Below are 19,482 nucleotides of genomic sequence, written 5' to 3' on the forward strand. Positions count from 1 at the left end.
GTTTGGATCAGCCTTAGCCGGGCCCTAGCTCCCAATGCCTTTAGCCTGGCATTGGCCCGAAATGCCTTGCCTGTCCTTGACCCAATAATGCTAAGGCCCGGCCTGTCCTTGATGAGCACAGGTAGTGCATTGGCCTACATGGGCCTAGTTTGCCAGCTTGAACCTGGTTCGCAGCTAAGTTTAATGGCCCACCACGTCCTGGTCCTAAAAGGTTGGACCACCTGGGCCAGGCCGGGTAGTGCAACCAATTTTACCTTTGTTGGCAAGGGATCCCCACACAGCCTTATTTAAATTCAAATACGGCAAAGGCGTTGGCAATGGGTCAGGTGGCACCGAACCCCATAGAGCCAAGCTTGGGGCCCTAAACTAGGTCCAAGGGCAGGCCTGGACTTAGAAATCTAGACCCTATGATTAGCCGAGGACAAGCCAAAGCTAGTGATAAATGGCATGGGCGAGTCCATTGGCCTAATCTAATCATCTAATGGGAGAACTCCAGGATGCTTGTGTGTGATTCCATTCAACGTGTGTGTGTGTGTGTGTGTGTAGAGAGAGAGAGTGTCATGCTCACCTGTGCACCTATGCACGTGTGCCCCTTAATCTGATTGGCTGCACCATCGATGGGTGATGCCCCAATATGCTCTCAGATTGAAGATCGTAGCTGTATAAATTTTTTGGGCCTTGCCAGATGATTTGCTGTAGTTCCCATGACTTTTTACTTGTGCCCCCTGATCAGAGAGTTAGGATCTTCATCTGGGAGGTCTTTGGGGGCATCTCTTGCATGGTGGCGGCCATCAATTCAATGAGTGAACCATGGGCCCACTCGTAAAGACTGGGCAACTGCAGCACTGCACATCCTGATGCTGCAGGACTGTTAAATCATTTCAAACATTTCAAGCATGAATACCCCATTTTGACATGTTATTGGCAATTTGGCATTGCATGCTGACAACCGCTAGGCAATTCGCGCAGAGACAATGATTGAAGAGGTAATTCACGGCACACGTTGGCATGCATGTGTGCGATCCAGGACATCTCATATGATTGATGCCACCCTGAATGTGCCCTGGCATGTAAGATGGATGTTTAGAAGAAAGATGACGCTGGCGAGAAATAACCATCCCCTTTTCAGTGTGGGTCCCACACTACATACTCACAAACGACACTTTTTCTTGATCAGTCTGATTTTAGATACATTCTGCCTAAAGTAGGGCCTCTCAAGTGGACCACACCACAGTAAACAGTGGGGATTGAAAGCCTACCCTTGAAAACTTGTTGGGTGCTGCAGAGGTTTTGAATGAAGTTGATATTTATGTTTTCCATTCATCCATTTCCATGGAACCTTATAAACAGGTTAGGAAGTTTTCTAGGGTGGGAATTTACTTTCTATGGCTTGTGCTACTTCAGCCTTCAATTTTCATTCTTTAAGGACTCGTGGGCCCCACCATGATGTTTGTGTTTCATACATTTTGACAGATCATTTTACGGATTTATCCTAAAAGTAAAGTGACCATTCCTTCCCAAAAGCTATTTATGAAGCCTAGCTAGCTGATGAACGCACAAGCGATGAGGAACATCTATGCTCAATTTGAAGAATCCCTTTTGAAGACAAAATTGCCCACCCTTGACAAACAAGAGACCTATTGACTCATTTTCAATTTGGAGCTTGCCCTTATGTCTAAGGGTCCACTGTTTGACTAGGCCTGTACGACTCATGGGTGTATTATCTGGTATGTCAATCTTATAAGCCCTATGGTTGACAGGCAACTGTATAAATATCGCATCAATTGGACAATCCTATCTTTCTCAGTAACAGCCTTCAAGCAAACAGGTGATGAAAAAATTCAGCAAAATAGTCTACACTCAGTAGAGAAAATCAGACAGGTAGGATTCTCCTATCTGCATGTTTTTTGTACAATCATCCACAAGCGATAGATTTGAGCAGACGTGTGGCCTTCATTATCTGACTATGCAGCTTAATTAGGCAGCTCAGATTCTCCCATCAGTGTGTCTTCTGTACTATCATCCCCAAAGGTAGGGGCAAGCAGATGGGTGCTGGTCTTGATCATTTGACAATGCAGTCAAGTGGGCCTCATCTATGAATGAACTGAGTCATAGGCCCTCAATTGCAGAGAAGACAACCTTTACTTGGACTTGCATCCCCCTTTTCCCTCATAGACTTGAACATGGATGAGAGGCACCAGGTCCAGCTTCTCTAATCCAAGCTGTTGTATTGAATGGAAGTTTGGTCAGATCCATTCATAGAATGGTATTTGTTGGAAGGAGCAAAATTGTATCTTGTTTGTCAATGGGGAATTGGAGTTTGAGGTTCGACCTGTATCTGAAAATTCCACCAAGTATGCGGCATCTCTGCAACATAACAGTAACTTGGATTCATTTTTATTTTATTTTTCTCTAAAACTAGTGATTAATCACATGCATTACGAAAACCATGCATGTACCATTGAGCCATCAGAAAGTCGATAACAGTTGATATCTTCACTTAAGCTTCCGTACGTTGATGCCCCTGTAGATATCGCCAAACATATTCAGAAATATTTCCACTAATATTACTGTTTGAGGTACTATAAAATCCAAAAACAAAGCTTTGTATACAGAGATTGTTCTCCATTTTGTATAGAGAATCTAAAAGATGGACATGCAAAGGCTCACGAGTATATTATCACCATCATCATCTTAGCCTTTCTACCAGTAAGTTGGGGTTGGCTTTAAATGGTTGACTGGCAAAGAAGGGTCCATAATCAGCTCTCCAAAAGGCATCCACCACCCTTTTCTAAGAATTTTTCTTTTGAAAATATGATATTATTTTTATAGGCAAATCTGGAAACTAAAATTTTTGCATAAAAAGCTGGGTTGCAGCATACAATTGATTGTAGGTGATCCATCCTCTTCAAATTTAGTTGATTTTTATGATTTAAAAATGCCTATAAGTTAAGAGTAAAACTATCAAACCATGTGTTCAATAGTAATCCATCTATTTTTAACTTTCAATACAATGTATTGTTCCAAGTCCATTATAACTTATCTCTGCCAAGTAATCTATCTCAGTTCCTTGGATGCCTTAGCTGTTAGAGATAATATGGAAAAAGATTCTGCTTATAATGCCAGCTATGACATATAGATCTTGAAAATAAAGAAGAAAGAATTACCTAGTGTTCTCGATGTGAATCAAGAGATTTCATCAAAGATTATTCCATTACTCTGATTTGGAGTGCATTATTGACATTTCCTGGTACAGTCCAACAACTGACAAAATAAATAAACAAAAAAAAAGAAGGAAAAAGTAAAAAAATAATACTATGTGAATTTCCATTATTCTGTTCTCATGCGAAGTCGATAAGGGATGGTAAAAAAAACACTTCATGTTCACACAAATATTTAGGCTACATGTGCGTGCGTGTATGCATGCAATGCATACAATACAAACAGAGTGCAACAACTTTTAACACCTAGAAACTCCAGCTATAGATAACAACAGCACCTCAATCTATACTTCACATCAGTGAGCATTTCTTGCAACAGCTGTAACGGATTTTGCAATTCCTGCACATAAGGCAGTGATACTATAACTGTTAACTGAACTTCTAGAGAATGTTATGGTTACAAGTTGATACATTCCTATGAACATAACCCATTTCTTTGGCTGTAGTGGAGATAGTATATAAATAAAGCAGACACAAATTTGAAAATATTAGACAATGTATAGAAAATTTTCATTTGATGGAGTTAAGATGAATGCTTCCTGTATCTGTACTTCTGCAGAGTACAAACAGAAGGCCCCTCACGTGTCAGTATGGAATGCGTGTATGAGATCGAATCCATTCATCAGGTCCAACCCTTGGTGAAAGTTTCCTAATTTAAAATATGGTCAGTCCACTAATAAGGTGAATAGGTGGGCCAACCATGTACCATTGATTGTCCATCTTTTAACTATCCATTTTCTCAATACAAGTGTGGCTCACCTGATGAATAGACATACGATCCTAGGTGAAGACACATTCATCATGAGGCCAGTGTGATGTAGGGCTTAGATCATCAATACGTGTTTCAACTTTTCATGAGACACTTGTATTGGGTGTCAGCAGATCCATGCCTGCAGGTAGCATGCCTCTTAGTTTAGTGATTGAATTCAACTCTACCTTTCATCAGAAAAAGATTTCACATCAATCTTGTGATCCTGCCTTCTGAATGATTTCTGGAGCCAATGCCAGTCAAGAGATATGCACAGACACAACATTAGGCAAGGAATCATAAGAGAATATAAGAAGCAACAGCACTATATCAAAACACAACAACACATGCATACCCCCGATGGTCAACAAAACACTATCTTTGCCAAACTTTCATAATTCCGTCACTCCTGTTGCAAGTAATTGAAAAGATTTCAGTATTCATAAATGCATTTCATCCAACAAATACATAATGAGTAATTATGTTACTTGCTGCAGACAAGATAAACATATCACCTTTTTTTATCTTGTTCGGGGACTAATCTTCGAATATCTTTCAATGACTAAAATCACTGAAAGAGAACAAGCCTAAAAGAATAAAACATTCCATCAGAATAGATCTTACTCATTTTAAACAATCCAGGACTTAAAGAGGGGTAGACTGTACCCAAACAAGAATGTTGCAACAATGAAATATGGACACATATATGTATACCTGTTTTGGACATGGACAACAGTATTTTCTCGAACAAGGAAACAAGGAATTAGACACAAGGTCGTGGAAAAAGCCACCATGCCCACATGTCTTTACAGATGTATAATAACATTGAAAGTTGTTTTATTATATGGTACCTCATATGGGGTCAATATGGAATGAAGAGCTCCTATTAAAAATGCATGCTGATAGACACCAACCATTATCGCCAGGTCGGTGTGTGTGTGTGTGTGTTTTTTGTTTTTTTGGAGGAGAGTGTAATACTCCGTCATCACAGTTTTTACCAAAAACTTAAGAAACTTCTCTCTGCCATGGTATTTAATAATGAGTGTCAATCAAAGTATGTTTTTATTAACATATAATCCCTCTTGGTTCCAAACACCACATGCATAAGAAATAGGAAAATGTATTCCGATGGTTAAACTATGACCCAACCAAAAAGTACATAAATACTGCTAGATGTAAGAAGAAAATTGAGTGTCGACGGTGTTGAACACTGAATTTTCTAGAATATATAGTGTCTTATTACATATACATATATATTGAATGTGAAAATAATCAAAATGAAAGGAAATCCTGAAAACTAATGATGTCTGGATCTATGATTAGTAGATACAAAAAGTCTAAAATGATAACATAGAAAAAATTTCCCTATAACTATGACATAGAAAAAACTTGCCTATAACTAGTCAAGATTGCAGTTTCCGTTCTAAGCATTCGTAAAATAGATGTAGGAAGAAGAAATTACCTGCGTCCAACGAAGATGGTAAGCTTTCTAATGAGTAAACATGAGAAAAAAGATATCTGTGTCACATAGAATTGACAGTTGACTTTGTTCAAGATTTCGTTCATCATTTAGGAACGTGTTCTGCCTATCACCTGCAGTCTCCAATCTCTCTATCTTAATCTTGTTCTTCCCCATCTCAAAACTCTTTCTAGTAACAGAATTACTCTTTATTACTCAGACATCTCAATTGACCACATATTACCTAATTCGCACTTTATGAAAGCAGGATAATTGAAGAGATGCTCTTTAAATTGAGGGTTCTAGATTACTGAAAATGTAAACGAATGAGAACAAAGGGAATGCTTCTTACAAAATCAGGTTGCAAGAAACAAAATCCAATTCTTGATTTGATAAAAGAAGTTTGTGAATGGGTTTTGTCCTTTTTGAAATCACATGTCGAACATCAACTGATATGAATAAAAAATAAAGAATAAATTCTCTTTATTGAAAATGTAATAAGATTGAGGTGGGCTTTATCAAATAAAAAAACAACAACAACGAAGGCAATAAATTCTACCAGATTGGGTCTGCAAAAACAAAAATCACAATTCACAATTCCAGAAGTATGAAAATCCAATTGCCTAAAAAAGAAAGTATGAAATCTCAAATAATTGTTCTCATAAATAATCACTATTTCCTAAAAGAATGAAAAAGGCAGACAATGAATTCAATTTAATCAGGTCACAATACATAAGACCAATTGACAATTCCAGAGGACAAGTATTTTTTTTCTTACACACGCACTCACACCCCACCCACACCCACACACTCACACCACAATGGAATTTCACCACAATGGATACTCAAATCCATGACCTCATGTTGAGACTCTTGTGAGTATACCACTGAGACATGAGAAAGGACCCTCAGAGGACAAGTATGATGGGCTGTTTTCTTTTCAATAATTATTTGAAAATGGAACTGAAAAACAATTCTAAAGAGAACTTTGGAAAATTCCAAGACACACTTAGATGATTTGTACCTCGAAAATTGGTAGCTTCACTCATGTGGGTCACAATGTATAAAGTAAACTGGCCATTCAAACAACTTTTTCTACGCATCCATTCATCTTGTATGTTGGTGGCCTGATTTTAGAGAAGAAGATCTAAGAGTGGAACATGTGCCTGCATGTGGATGGCAAGGCTTCCATTTGAAATTAGCAAACCCCAATATTTTCCTCTGCAAGAAAGTCAACAATACAATTAAAAGAACTACTGGGATTCTACACATGAGATTCTAAGAAGCAAGAGCACAACCTTAATTCATTCAAGATAGAGCTCAGCTTCAAAGCGGGAATGCACTTCCTAGAGGCCTAAGAGATAGCATTATAGAGTCTCCGTCTGCTATCAATTCACAAAAATCTCCTCATCTGTTCTAATAGCCAAGAACTTCGCTCTGTTCGAGGATCCCTTTCCCATTAGCTTGAAAAGAAGAATTGCATGTTGTTTCTGCCATCCTTAAGCATGCCTCTAATCCCGAACTTCTGTCAGTATTAAGAAATGATCATATAACAATTTAAGAAATCATCCCGAGAACCGATCACCTACAGGCAAGGTACAACACCTTATGGTGTTGCAACCCACCAGCATAGTACATACTGCTTGTGCATAACAGCAGTACTACAAAAGTGGTAGGCATCACCATGAAGATCACCTGGCACAAAAATCAGGCCAGTCTGCTCATCAGGTGGGCCATACCATTGGAATCAATGGACAGATGACAGCCTTACTCAACAGACAGGTTTGACCCACCTATTGATCTGATCAGCCTAATTTTTTAGAAGGGGGGCATATATTTTTTCATAGTACTGATTTCCTATACAAGTGGCATATTGGCAGGAAAAATGTTATGGTACAACAAGTGGTACTATTGCTGGTAGGTGATCAATTCTCAATCATCTACTCCGCACTGTTCGATAGGATGTGATGATCAAGACCAAAGTTTCTTACAAGAGTGTGGAAAACACTGAAATATGTCTAAGAAATATATCAGCAAAAAAAGAATAGAGAAGTTGATTATTAATCTAGTGACAGTACGGTACTAAATGAAATATATCAGCAAGAATCTCACAATTAACTTGCTCGTTCACTCCATGGTATAATGATCCAAACCATACATGTAAAAGGTCCTATAACATTTGGCCCACATGAGAGAAATCTCACTGATGTGACATCTTCAAGGTCCCATAACATACGGACCATTGTTTCAAGTCACTTTTATACACATAAGATTTTCTCTTTGTGGACCATCTTCCGTTCAAGCTTCTAGATGAATGATCTAATGATCTAAATCATCACATAGTGGGGCAGAAGGGGAGAAAGCCCTGTTAGCAAACATCAAATTATGTAAACATGGCATTCCACAGTGTATACGAACTTCCAAAACTCAGTGTGGTCTACACGTCGGTTGTGCCAAAGTAGTAAAAGAAAAATGGAAATTTTGAAAAGAAGATAATCACTGGCTCACATTCAACTACACTTGTCACCCACCTGATAAGCAGACTGGCCTGATTTTTTGTTCAATCATCAGCGGCCTTGTTCAATCTCCCACAAGAGTATCACATTGGTACGTGTGTTGCTATCCCCTTCACCATCTCATTTGTACAACTCTCACTCGCATTCCTCAACAAAATGATGCTGTTTGAATGTTCTGTTTGCCAAAAAAAAAAAAATCAGTTGACCATAGAAAGTAATTAGGAGCCATATAATGCATCTACCAAAAAAGGAAGTGGTTGACAATGGATAGATATAGAATTTGTATGACACGGATTGTTTTTCAGTTTGCATAAATGAGACCCATAGTTCTTTTGGAATTTACTTCATTATAGGGTATGTGTAATGATGGTACGTATATTATTGGATAATAATTAATAACATCCTCCAATGTATGATTTTTGAGCATGGAATTTTGGCTGATCTAATTAGTCGAATAAGCCAATGTCCATAAAAGGACGATCTACCTGTCTGTTTGCATCAGTGGAATCCAAAAAATATTTGTGGAAAAGAAACAATTTTCTGCTGATATGATGATTCTTTCCACAATTTTCTTTTCAAATCTATGTTTTGGATTCCACTAATTCAAATAAACCTTAAAATACAGCTTCTAGCTGTAAAACCATGGTTATGATAGTCGATCAAATAATATAACCTGCATCATTTTACATAGTTTTTCTATTAGACCTGGGCATTAGTGACTTAATTTAATTCTATTTAAACGAATAATCATAAAGTCAATTACCTTAGATTTGAACTTGTTATCCACAAAATAACCTCAACCATGCAAGCAATCGGGGTAGCGTTAGCTGTAGATTATTATGAGCTCTTGAATTGTCAGTGCTTGATGCCCTGTGTATCTCCATCGGACTCCTGAATTACAATTAATTGAAATGATAATAAGTCTCCAAATAATAACTTGGGCATTTTTATTGCAGAGTTCCTAAAAAGCTCTGATTTTGCATTTTTTAGTGCAGAGTCCCTCACACCACCCAAGGTCATTCTGATTTTACTGAACGATGTGTAGGTCATACACTAATGAGTCACTTCACCACCCTTTGGGCTGTTTGTTTTCCCAATACCTATGTCTAGGCGTTTGTTTAAAAAAGATTTATGGCTCATATATGGAAGGTCAAATACATTAGTGAGATGCATGTGTTATATCCATGCCGTCCATTCGTGATTTCATATCATTTTAGTCCATGAACCCAAAAATGGAGCAGATCCAAAGGTTAAGTGGACCACACCAAAGGAAGCAGTGGGAGTAATCACACCACCATAGAACCCGCTGTTTTGTGTTGTGTGGTTACTCCCACTGCTTCCTTTGGTTTGGTCCACTTGAGCTTTGGATCTGCCTCAATTTTGGGATCATGTTCTAAAATGATATGAGATCATGAATGGACAGCGTAGATACAATGCATACATCATGTTGGGGCTCATAGTTTTCACTTCTATGAAGGTGTAGCTAGATGAAATTCGCTCTTCCGCAAAGATTTCAAACAGCCGCCTCAGCATATCATTACGCTTGTACCACAGTTTAAAACTTGTACAGCGAGCCAAACAGACCGAGTACTTTCTGCTACTTAATAGTTAAAGGAAAATTAAAAAGCAAAGATAGATAGGTTTAAGTGAGAAGTGCGATACTTACAAAGGGAGGGAAGAGGAATGAAGGAAGGAAGGAGAGCGTTGATGCTATCTCCTCTTCAACCCCAACAGACGACCACACCCTTTACCTCCTCTCGCGGATTCGGATTCGGATTCGGATTCGGTATATCCAATGCCGATATCTGGGATGTGCGCTATGTATTGCCAATCCTCGCCTTTCTCCTTCTCGCATCGCTTCTCTAATTGGGGACAGCCTTTGATTTGTAGAGTTTGGAGGTTTGTTAGGAGTTGCAACCCGGATGGCAAACACCCCATTTTATCACAACGGCTAATGTACAAATATTGAAGCGAGGAGAGGTTTCCTATCCACTCCGGCAGAGCCGTTAGACTTTTCCAACCCCGGATACTTAGCTCTTGCAGTGTTGTGACATGTTTTAGCCCTTCCGGCAAACATGTCAACATATCACAGTCCCAGATTCTAAGTTGTCGAAGGGACATTAGGTGTTGCATATCCTCTGGTAAAGAAGCCAGCTCCGGACATCCCGTAATTTCCAAGTATTGTAAGGCAGTGAGGTGTTGCAGGCCCCCCATCAAACTCGTTAGGCTTTTACAATACCGAATGGTAAGATGTTTAAGAGAGCTCAAGCCTTGTAGTCTCAAGGACGTTAGACCATCGCACCCTGCAATATATAGATTCTGGAGAGAGGTGAGGTTTTGTAACTCCTCCGGCAATGATACCAGCCCATCACAAAAATAAATAGACAGAGACTCTAGAGCAGCAAGGTTTCCAAGCTCCCCCGACAGAGACTCAACCTTTGGGCATCCCCAAATTTGTAGGGTCAAGAGACGGGTATGATTTGGGAACAACCCACCCGACAACGACCTTAGCTCCTTGAAATCTTCAATACTCAGGTAGGAAAGCGAGGTTAGGTTTGCCACTGAACCTAACAACATCTCATTACTATCAGTCAATGTCAATTCTTTCAGAGACTGAAGGCATGGAAGTGTTGTTAACTTTGGGCATCTGCCGACAAATAATCGGTTAAGGCAGGGGAGTACTTCTCTTCCGTTGTATCCTGACCACTCCTCTAAATTAGGCATATCTTCCAACCTGAGTTTTTCCAGCGACGGGAATCCCTCTGCAACATTGTCACCATAGAAATGGTTGCCAATAGATTTCACAGCATGCATTCCCCGTATCACAAGAACCTTAAGCAATGGTAATTGGCCAAGCTGGGGGAGCTGTTCGCATCTTCTGCAATAGAACAGTGAGATTTCAACCAGATTCGAGAGCAATGAAGAACCCATCCAAATAGGAAATCTGACACCCACGTACCCTTCAACCTTCAACCTTTTGAGATTCGGATGTGGTTGGAGACCTTCAAGGGTTTCCTCAACATTTCCTGCCAACTTAAGATCAATATCTTGACCCCATGAACCCCATGAAAAGTGTAACTTTTGAAGGTTTGGCTTCTCCTTCAAGTTAGCTTCCTGTGCATCTGCTCTACACATCACGTTCTCGAGGTTTTGAATAATCAAGCTTCCTCGAAGGTTTAGGTCTTGCAGCTCTTTTATACCACATCCTCTATCCTTACCAATGATGAATATTGGCAAGGTCTGAAGGAACTTTAATTCTCCCATATTAGCTGGCATATGGGTCCATCTCTGATGTGGACTGATTTCAAGATGTCTTAAGCTAGTCATTTTGCTCATGTCCCTGGGTAACTCTGCAAGATAATAACACTGCAAGAGTCTCAAGGTTTGCAGATGGGGAAGGGTGCTAATGGATTCAGGAAGGGATTTTATATTAGTATAAGACAGGTCGAGGTATCTTAAGTGTTTCAACTTGCCGATTGAAACCAACAACTCCTGAGTAACGTTGGCATCGCTTAAATCTAACACGCGTAAGCACGTAAAATGTACAAAATGATTACCAGGGATGCTGAAACTTCTTCCTTCAAGCAGAAGCAGTGTTCGCAAATGGTTTACTTTCTTTAAGGCCTTTGGGAATGTTTGGACCTTCCAGCTATACCCACACTCCAAGGACAAACGGCGAGATTTGTTATCGACGCTCTCTGCATTATCGACCTGCACAATCGAGCATTCAGGCCTTGCAACAAAGCATGCAAGGTCATGCATGAGGTCATGCATCTTGCACCATACTATATTCCCATCGTCATCTTTCTGAACATCCTGAAAGAAGGACCTCTGTAATAGATTATTAAAATACTTTCCACCGATATTTTCCATGGGGTCACTTCCGACTGATGATTGAATGAAACCTTCGGCCATCCAAAGTTGGATCAGTTTCTCCTTCTCGATTCTATAATCTTTTGGAAATAATGAGCAGTATGCAAAGCATTGCTTCAAATGCGATGGCAAATGATAATAACTCAACCTTAGGGCAGGTAAAATGCCATTCTCTTCTAGATTCCAAATCTCACTTTCTTTGACAAACAACCACTGGCTTTCCCCTGTTTCACGGTACATCAAGCTTCCGAGTGACTTTGCCGCCAAAGGAACACCCTTGCACTTCTTCGCAATTTCCTTTCCGAGTATTTCAAGGTTTGGAGGTCCTTGTGTTTCATGCCCAAACGCCTGTCGCCTGAACAGAAACCAACAATCATCTTCTGATAACATTGGCAAATAGTACGGTGAAGGGAGAGTGCCCATGATTGAAGCAACTTTTTCACTACGGGTAGTAACTATGATTTTACTACCCCTAGCACCTCTGAGAGATTTTTTCAGTGAATTCCACTTCTCAGGATTTTCCTCCCACACATCATCCAACACGAGTAAAAACTTCTTCCCACTTAGCTTTTGTTGGAGGCCATGCTGCAGTGAATCCATGCCTTCGAGATCACATTTGCTACCAGTTGCTGATTCAATGATTAATTTTATTACCCTCGTCACATCGAAATTGTCCGACACACAAACCCACATCCTTAGCTCGAAATGCTCTTCTACCCTCTTGTCATTGTAAGCAAATTGAGCAAGTGTGGTCTTCCCAAGGCCCCCCATACCGACTATGGGGATGATCGAGGCATCTTCTTGAGTACTAACATCAATCAACGACTCTACAATTTTCTTCTTGTCTTTATCTCTGCCAAAAACTTCCAACTCAATAAAAGAGTCTGTTTGCAGTCTCTCTTCAATATTGACCCGTGGATCTACAGCTCCGTCTCTCAAATGGAACTTCCTCTCCTCTGCAATTGCATATAATCTCTCCCCAGTCTCCTTTATCCTACTCCCCATCTTCAGGCGAAATACAAGTGAGTTCGGAAAAGAAAAGAAGTTGCGCACCCTATGCATCGTATCAGACTGAGTCCTCACTTTCTGGTGAAAAACTTCTGTTACAAACTCATCTATCAAGTCATCTGCATCATAGGCCACATCCTTAATCTTCATTAGCCAATCCATCAGCGCATCACTCTTCACTTGCTGCTTGTCCGCATCTCGAAGCACTGCATGGATCGTCAACAATGTGCTCTTAAGCTTCCCCAATTCTTTCTTGACACCCCGTGCTGTTTGAAACTGTTGCAGAAGTAGAGAATTCAAGTTCCCCACCATTGTCTCAACAAGAGCGGAGAGAAATGCTTCTGCCATCTTTTCGTGGTACTGTGGAAATGCCAAAGAACTGAAAATGGTGATAAATGTGGAATGGAAAATAATCAAACTGTGGACCTATATGCTATTTTCCATCAAGTGGGAAAAAAAATGAACAAAAAGAGAAAGATAAAGAAAGCCAATGGAAAGCACCAAGATACCAATGTTGTTGCTTTAATAACATCAATGTGATGAACCAATTTCCTTGAGAAAGCAGGATACTTTTAATTGCCCATATTTCAATAGGAAAGGAAGCTCTCAGGCTAGAATACCTCAAATTGTGTTCACTGCAGTCTCCACCATAGATACGTATGGTGACCTTGATTGTAACTGGTCACTTGATGGGACCCATTTGGTTTTTTTTTTTTTTTGTCATGGGTTTAGTGATGGGAAACAATTCAAGGTAGAAACATAGACATGTATGCTTCATCTCATCTACAGCCTCTCTTTAATATAAATGGCAATTTTTTTGCTGATTGCTGTCGAGAGTACCGAGGATCACCAAATGGACCAAGGATCACCACATGATGTCAAGTACCAGAATAGGGAGGTTATAACATTTCCGCTAGATGCATTGCTTAAATTCTAAGGTTTAAAATAGGCATGTATAAAAGCAACAAATGATCTCTTTTGGCAGGGAATCATCCGGCACAATCAGGACCAATTCAGTTAGAGATTTTTGCATTCAGCCACCTCCCTTTTGGGCCATAAGCCCAAAATGGCCCAATTTTAGACTCTTTCTGAAAAAACAGCTGCCTTTTCCATATTTGACTTTTGACTAACAGAACGCTGCCTGTCCAAATAGAAAATCGGATCCATGCAGTCCACGGATGAAACAACACTAGCCCACCATTGAAACATTCATGGCCCACCATGATATTTTTGAGAAATCCACCCTGCCCCCATTTTCTTCAGCTCATTAAACTCATATGGCCCACTGTGATAGAAATCCATCCCGTGCACTAGTTTTTCCAACTTATTTTAGTTAGTGGGCCCAACATGATGAAGATCCAAAATTAAAATGGGCTACATGGTTTAAAACAGTGGTATTGAACACCCAATGTTATATTGGAGGAGTTCCAAAAATTCATGTAGTCCACCATGATGTTTTTGAGAAATCCAACCCACTCACCATTTTTGTTAGCTTATTTCAGAGGCTGGGCTCAAATATGAGGCAATCCGACACTCAAGTGGACTGCTCGACTCAAAACAATGGTATTTAACAACTATTTAGAGGAGCTCTAAAAATTAATGTGGCCAACATAATGTTTTAAAGAAATCTAGCCCCTCTAACAATTTCACTATCTCATTAGGGAGTGGGCCCAAATACGAGACATATCTAACACTCAACAACCACATGACTTGAAACAATGGTATTGGACTCCCGCTGTTGAAACTACACCGGCGCACCTTTGAAACATAAATGCCTCACCCTGATGGGACTCAGATTGGGTACTACCCCACCAGGACCTAGTTAGAGACGGACGGTCCTGATAGGGGCCCTCACTGCAATATATGTGTTTTATCTACTCTTTCCATCCATTTTGACCAATCATTTTAGAGTATGAGCGTAAAAAGGAGGCAGTTCGAAGGCTCAAGTGAACCACACTACATGAAGCAATGGGGATTCAACACCTATTGTTGAAAACTTGTTGGGGACTACAAAAGTTTTGTATCAAACTAATATTTATGTTTTCCCTTCATCTAGATCTATGTGACCTTATGAATATGTTGGATGGCAAATAAACATCACGGTAGGTGTCATTGTCACCATTACTTCCTGTAGTGTGGTCCACTTGAGCATTTGATTTGCATCCTTTTTGGGACCTTGCCCTAAAATGATCCAGCAAAATGGATCGATGACATGGATAACCCATACTTCAAGGTGGGCTCCATAGAGCTCCCAAGAGGATGGTCCATCTCTAGCTAGGTCCTAGTGGGCATCGCATCCAATCTCATCCAATCTGCATTCACTTTGATGTTTTGAGAAATACACCTTCTTGGCCATTTTTGTCTGCTCGTTTTAGGCAGTGGGCCCAGTTATGAGGTCCAATAATCTTTTGAAATATCCATCCCGCCAATCATTTCTCCATATGATTTCTGGCAGTGGGAATGACCTTATGGCCGGTATGGATGGCATATAAACAACATGGTGGGCCCCGTGAAAATTTCAATTGTGGCCATTCAATTTGCACTGTTTCCTTCAATGTGGCCCACCAAAGATTTGGATCAGCTTCATTTTTTGGCTCACCCGCTAACATGAGTTGTTAAAAAATGGATGCCTGGGTTGAATTTCTCAAAATATATCATGGTGAGCCCTACCTTCATCATGGGGTAAGGCAATTTAGATGGCATGTAAATATCACAATGGATCCAAAAAGGTTTCAACACTAGGCATTGCGCTATTTCATCCTATGTGGCTCACTGAGTTTTGAATTTGCCTCATTTTTAGGCCACCCCTTATTATGGGCCGGAAAAACAGATGGATGGGGTGGATATCTCAAAAACATCATGATAAGTCCTAGGTAGGTTTCAATGGTGGGCCTCATTATCCCCACTGTTTTCATTAGTGTGGTTGACTTGAGCTTTGGAACAGCCTTATCTTTGGGCTCATGCCCTAAAATGAGCTGGTAAAACAGATGGACTGTATGGATAAAACACATACATCATATGGCCCATAGATTTGTGTCACAGTACTACCGAGTAATCCAGTTAACATTCATGCATGATGCATGCATTAGTAATGAGTTTTAATTGAATGGCCCACCATGATGTTTAAGACAATTTCACCCCATTCTGCCATGTCATTTTAGGGGGTGGGACAAAAAATGAGGCAGATCCAAAATTGAAGTATGCCACAAGGCAGGAAGGCGCGAACAATGGCCGTTCAATCATTTGTGGAGCCTGCTGTGGGGCCATAGAAGTTTTGGATCAGGATAGTATTTTTGCATTTTCCGTTCATCCATATGGGAATGACCTTATGACCATTTTGGATGGCATCTAAACATCACAATAAACCCTTGGAATGTTACAATGGTACATATTTTCCTCTTTACTATTGCCTGCCGTGTGGCCAACTTGAGTTTTGGATTTCCATCATTTTTGGGCTCACACACTAAAATGATATGGCGAAATTGATGGGTGGTACCGTGGATTTCTTACAAACAGTGGGCCTCATTTTAAGGCTCACAAACTAATGAGGCTAGTGTGCACTGTTCCGAATGCTTTTAAATGGGAGACTAACGGTTGATGATGGAGATTAACAGTGAAAACAGTAGATGGTTCTATAAAATATAATTTAAAAAAAGGAGGTTTTCTTCTGCAGCACAAAAGACTGTGACCAATAGAAAAAATCCCTAGATTTTAAGAGGCCTATTAGCTCCTTTTATTCTTTCTCTTTTTTCTTTTTTTCTTCTCTTTTTTTTTTTTCTTTTTTTTTTTAATTTTTTTTTTATGGATATGGTGTAGGACGAGGATAAATAACTCTGAAACTTATTTAGAGCGGGTCAGGACACTTTCATGTTCAAGATGGACCAAAGAAAGCCCGATAAAAGCCAGAAGTCATAAAGACCGTCAGAACCTTAAAACAGGCATATTTCACAAATTGGAATGAGTTACTCGACGTACCATATATGATTTTGGGGTAGGATGAGCTACTTTAGCCTACCAACCCGGCTATTCCAGGTTACCCACGCCGAATTTGCGAGATTCCATCATATCAATAGTTGAATTTCATATTTATTTCCATTTCTAATATTTTTAGTATGCTTTGGTTTGATTATAACTCTTCATCCGTTGGGCTTTAAGAGTTGTGTCCAATATGAAAAGTGTATAGAAAAATTAGGAGAATAACATGGTTAAGCCATATGGGACACTTACCATAAATAGTAAATTTATTATTTATAGTAAGTCACGAATTGTAGGGAGTTTTAGTTGTAGTTTAATTCTGAAATTTCTTCCAAGGCTTGGTATCCCTATTTAAAGGGTTCTAAATTCATTTTTAATCATTCATTAATCAAATTACAAATTTTATAGAATTTATTTCAGCTGTAAGTAGGTCACCAGCTTAAATTCACACTAATCGGATGATCTTAACCTATGATGGGGTCTTTTGGATGGGAGTAGATGGGAGCAGTTTGGAGGAATTGGGAGTATATATTGCATATTATCTTCCATTTATTACTTGGTTTTATGAACATAATAATGCTTAATGTTCTATTTTACTCATGTTTATGTTGCAAGCTTAATTTAAGAGCTTGGATTGAAATAGGTGCTAAAAGCATGGATTTGATACTCAAGAATCACAAAAGCAAGGGATGGATCGTAGAAGGCTAAGATTGAAGAATTCACATGCTAAAGATCCAAGAAAATCAAGTGAGGAATGAAGAGAATCAAATATTTGAAGTAAAGAAAAAGAATCCTAAAATCGTCCTAAAAAAGTATATTCTGAACCTTTGGATCATTTTATGAAATTGCGCAAAGTGAAGTTTATTTTGAAAAATTACACAGAGTGAAGTTTATTTTAGCAAACTGCGTAAATTTGAGGCGATTTCTAGAGTTTTCCAATTAGGTGCGAAAGTTAGAGTTCCACAACTATAAATAAAACTTTCTAGAATATTCCTAAGCATCTTTTAGGGTTTAGGGAGTGGAGCAAAAAGGTGGAGAAGCCGTCGCCAAGAGTTTTTCTTCTTCTTCCTTAGTTGTTTTCATGTTTTTCTTAAGAGACTTTGGTCCAATCATGTCTATGGTTGGTTAAACCTCTTAGTTAGGGCTAAGAGGTGAAGCTTGTAGCATGATCGATGTTTCTATTCCTTTGATTTATGTTTATTGATGAACTTATTTTGATTTTAGTTTGATATTTAAGGAATACTTTCATTTTTTTAATGGTTTATTGTGACTCAAATTACGATAGATCCGCAATAGCTAGTATCTTCTTTCCATGTTTAAAGATTATGGGATTGGTAAAGCCTGTTGTTTGCCATTGTCTCATGGGCATGGTTTGGTGATGGAATCCCTGCCAATTATCATAATTCTCTTCTTTTGAAAATTAGGTCAAAAGAAATTCAGATTGATCTTAATTGCTATATTTTCCAACTGGATAAGATAGGACTCTGATTTCAGTTATGTCCTTGAATCAAATAATAGATTTCTCTGATCTCCACAAGTGGATCCTTGGAAACCCTAATTCCCACCTTTGAATTCTTAGTTTTAATCGCTTTAATCACAATTGCTCTCAATCACTTCAGAATTAGTTTTACATCTTTTTCTAGTTCTACTTCTAGTTGTTTTCAGAATACTCATGAGATTAGTCCATGTGGATTCGACCTCGGTCTCACCGAGATTATTACTACATCGCGACTCTACACTTGGGGTTGTGAACAAGTTTTTGGCGCCGTTGCCAGGGACCAACGGTTGCATTTTCTGAGATTGGCTAGTTTTGGAATTAGTTTAAGATTAGGGTTTTTCTAATCGTCTTTTAACAGCTTTTAAAGTAGCACGGCGAGAGAATGGGCAAGCCATGTACAAATATAAAGTGAAAAAATAAGGAAAGAAACCGAAAATGTTAAAGACAGACTGAAGCATGTGTGATCATGCTGTCCTTAAAGCATTATTCGCCCCTTCTCAAAGTAATGGACACTGCTGACAAGTTGCATGCAATATACCTTTTAGGATACGACGAGCCTGTGTATGGTTTTACGTTTAGCGAGCATGAAGAAATTGCTAATGGAACTCTGCATACATAGTTTGCCGGCAGATTAAAAAACTTAAAGAAAAATTCCAAATCAAAGAAAAATTCAGAAAAGAAATTGCTAGCTTAGACCAATACACTAGTTTATTTCTTGAGGACTTGCTGGTGAAGGTTCATATTGAATCTTAGGGGCTTAATCAGAAAACTGTTAAGCTTTACTAGTTCATATGAGAGAGTAATTCGAGTGGTTGATGATGGTAAAATGAACCATCCAAGCTTTGTTTATATACGCTAGGGTAGCTGGACGTTTTGGTCCATGGTCATAACTCCAAATGACCGTTTCTGACTGTTGCTGAGAAACTAGCCGTTATTTAGCAGTTTCTAACCATTTTAGAAATGGGAAAACTAGCTGCATGCTAGCCGTTTAGACTTAGTGGCTAACCATTTATGATTGTTGAGCTAGCCACATCTAGCAGTTTCTGCATGGTTCGGTTTATTACTGCATGAGATTACACCATGCCTCTTAAATGATTAGTTTTAGCCCCCATGTAACGTAGACAAGTCTCTCCCAGACCTCTTACCCGCAAAAGTCTAACCACCTGACCCATGGCCATTGTCAC

At 39.3% G+C, this 19,482-nt stretch overlaps 1 protein-coding gene and 1 long non-coding RNA gene across 5 annotated transcripts; both read right to left on the minus strand.

Annotated features, from left to right (window-relative positions):
- Positions 1–2,648: 2,648 nt before the first annotated feature.
- On the minus strand, positions 2,649–4,377 carry LOC131227679 (uncharacterized). 4 transcript variants are annotated; one of them, XR_009162437.1, is made up of 3 exons: positions 4,158–4,377; positions 3,500–3,561; positions 2,649–3,247 (listed from the first exon to the last, which is right to left on the minus strand). It is a non-coding gene; the product is annotated as an uncharacterized LOC131227679 (long non-coding RNA). The 4 variants fall into 4 exon arrangements; XR_009162436.1 differs by having other exon boundaries at positions 2,649–3,264; XR_009162438.1 differs by having other exon boundaries at positions 3,981–4,377.
- Positions 4,378–8,707: 4,330 nt separating this feature from the next.
- On the minus strand, positions 8,708–13,507 carry LOC131226866 (putative disease resistance protein RGA3). The gene is made up of 2 exons (XM_058222578.1): positions 9,611–13,507; positions 8,708–8,835 (listed from the first exon to the last, which is right to left on the minus strand). Exon 1 carries the CDS (start codon positions 13,171–13,173, stop codon positions 9,655–9,657), a length of 3,519 nt encoding a protein of 1,172 aa, XP_058078561.1. The 5' UTR covers positions 13,174–13,507; the 3' UTR covers positions 8,708–8,835; positions 9,611–9,654.
- Between the last annotated feature and the right edge of the window lie 5,975 nt (positions 13,508–19,482).

The sequence above is a fragment of the Magnolia sinica genome, chromosome 15 (assembly GCF_029962835.1).
Source record: "Magnolia sinica isolate HGM2019 chromosome 15, MsV1, whole genome shotgun sequence".
Lineage (NCBI taxonomy): Eukaryota > Viridiplantae > Streptophyta > Magnoliopsida > Magnoliales > Magnoliaceae > Magnolia > Magnolia sinica.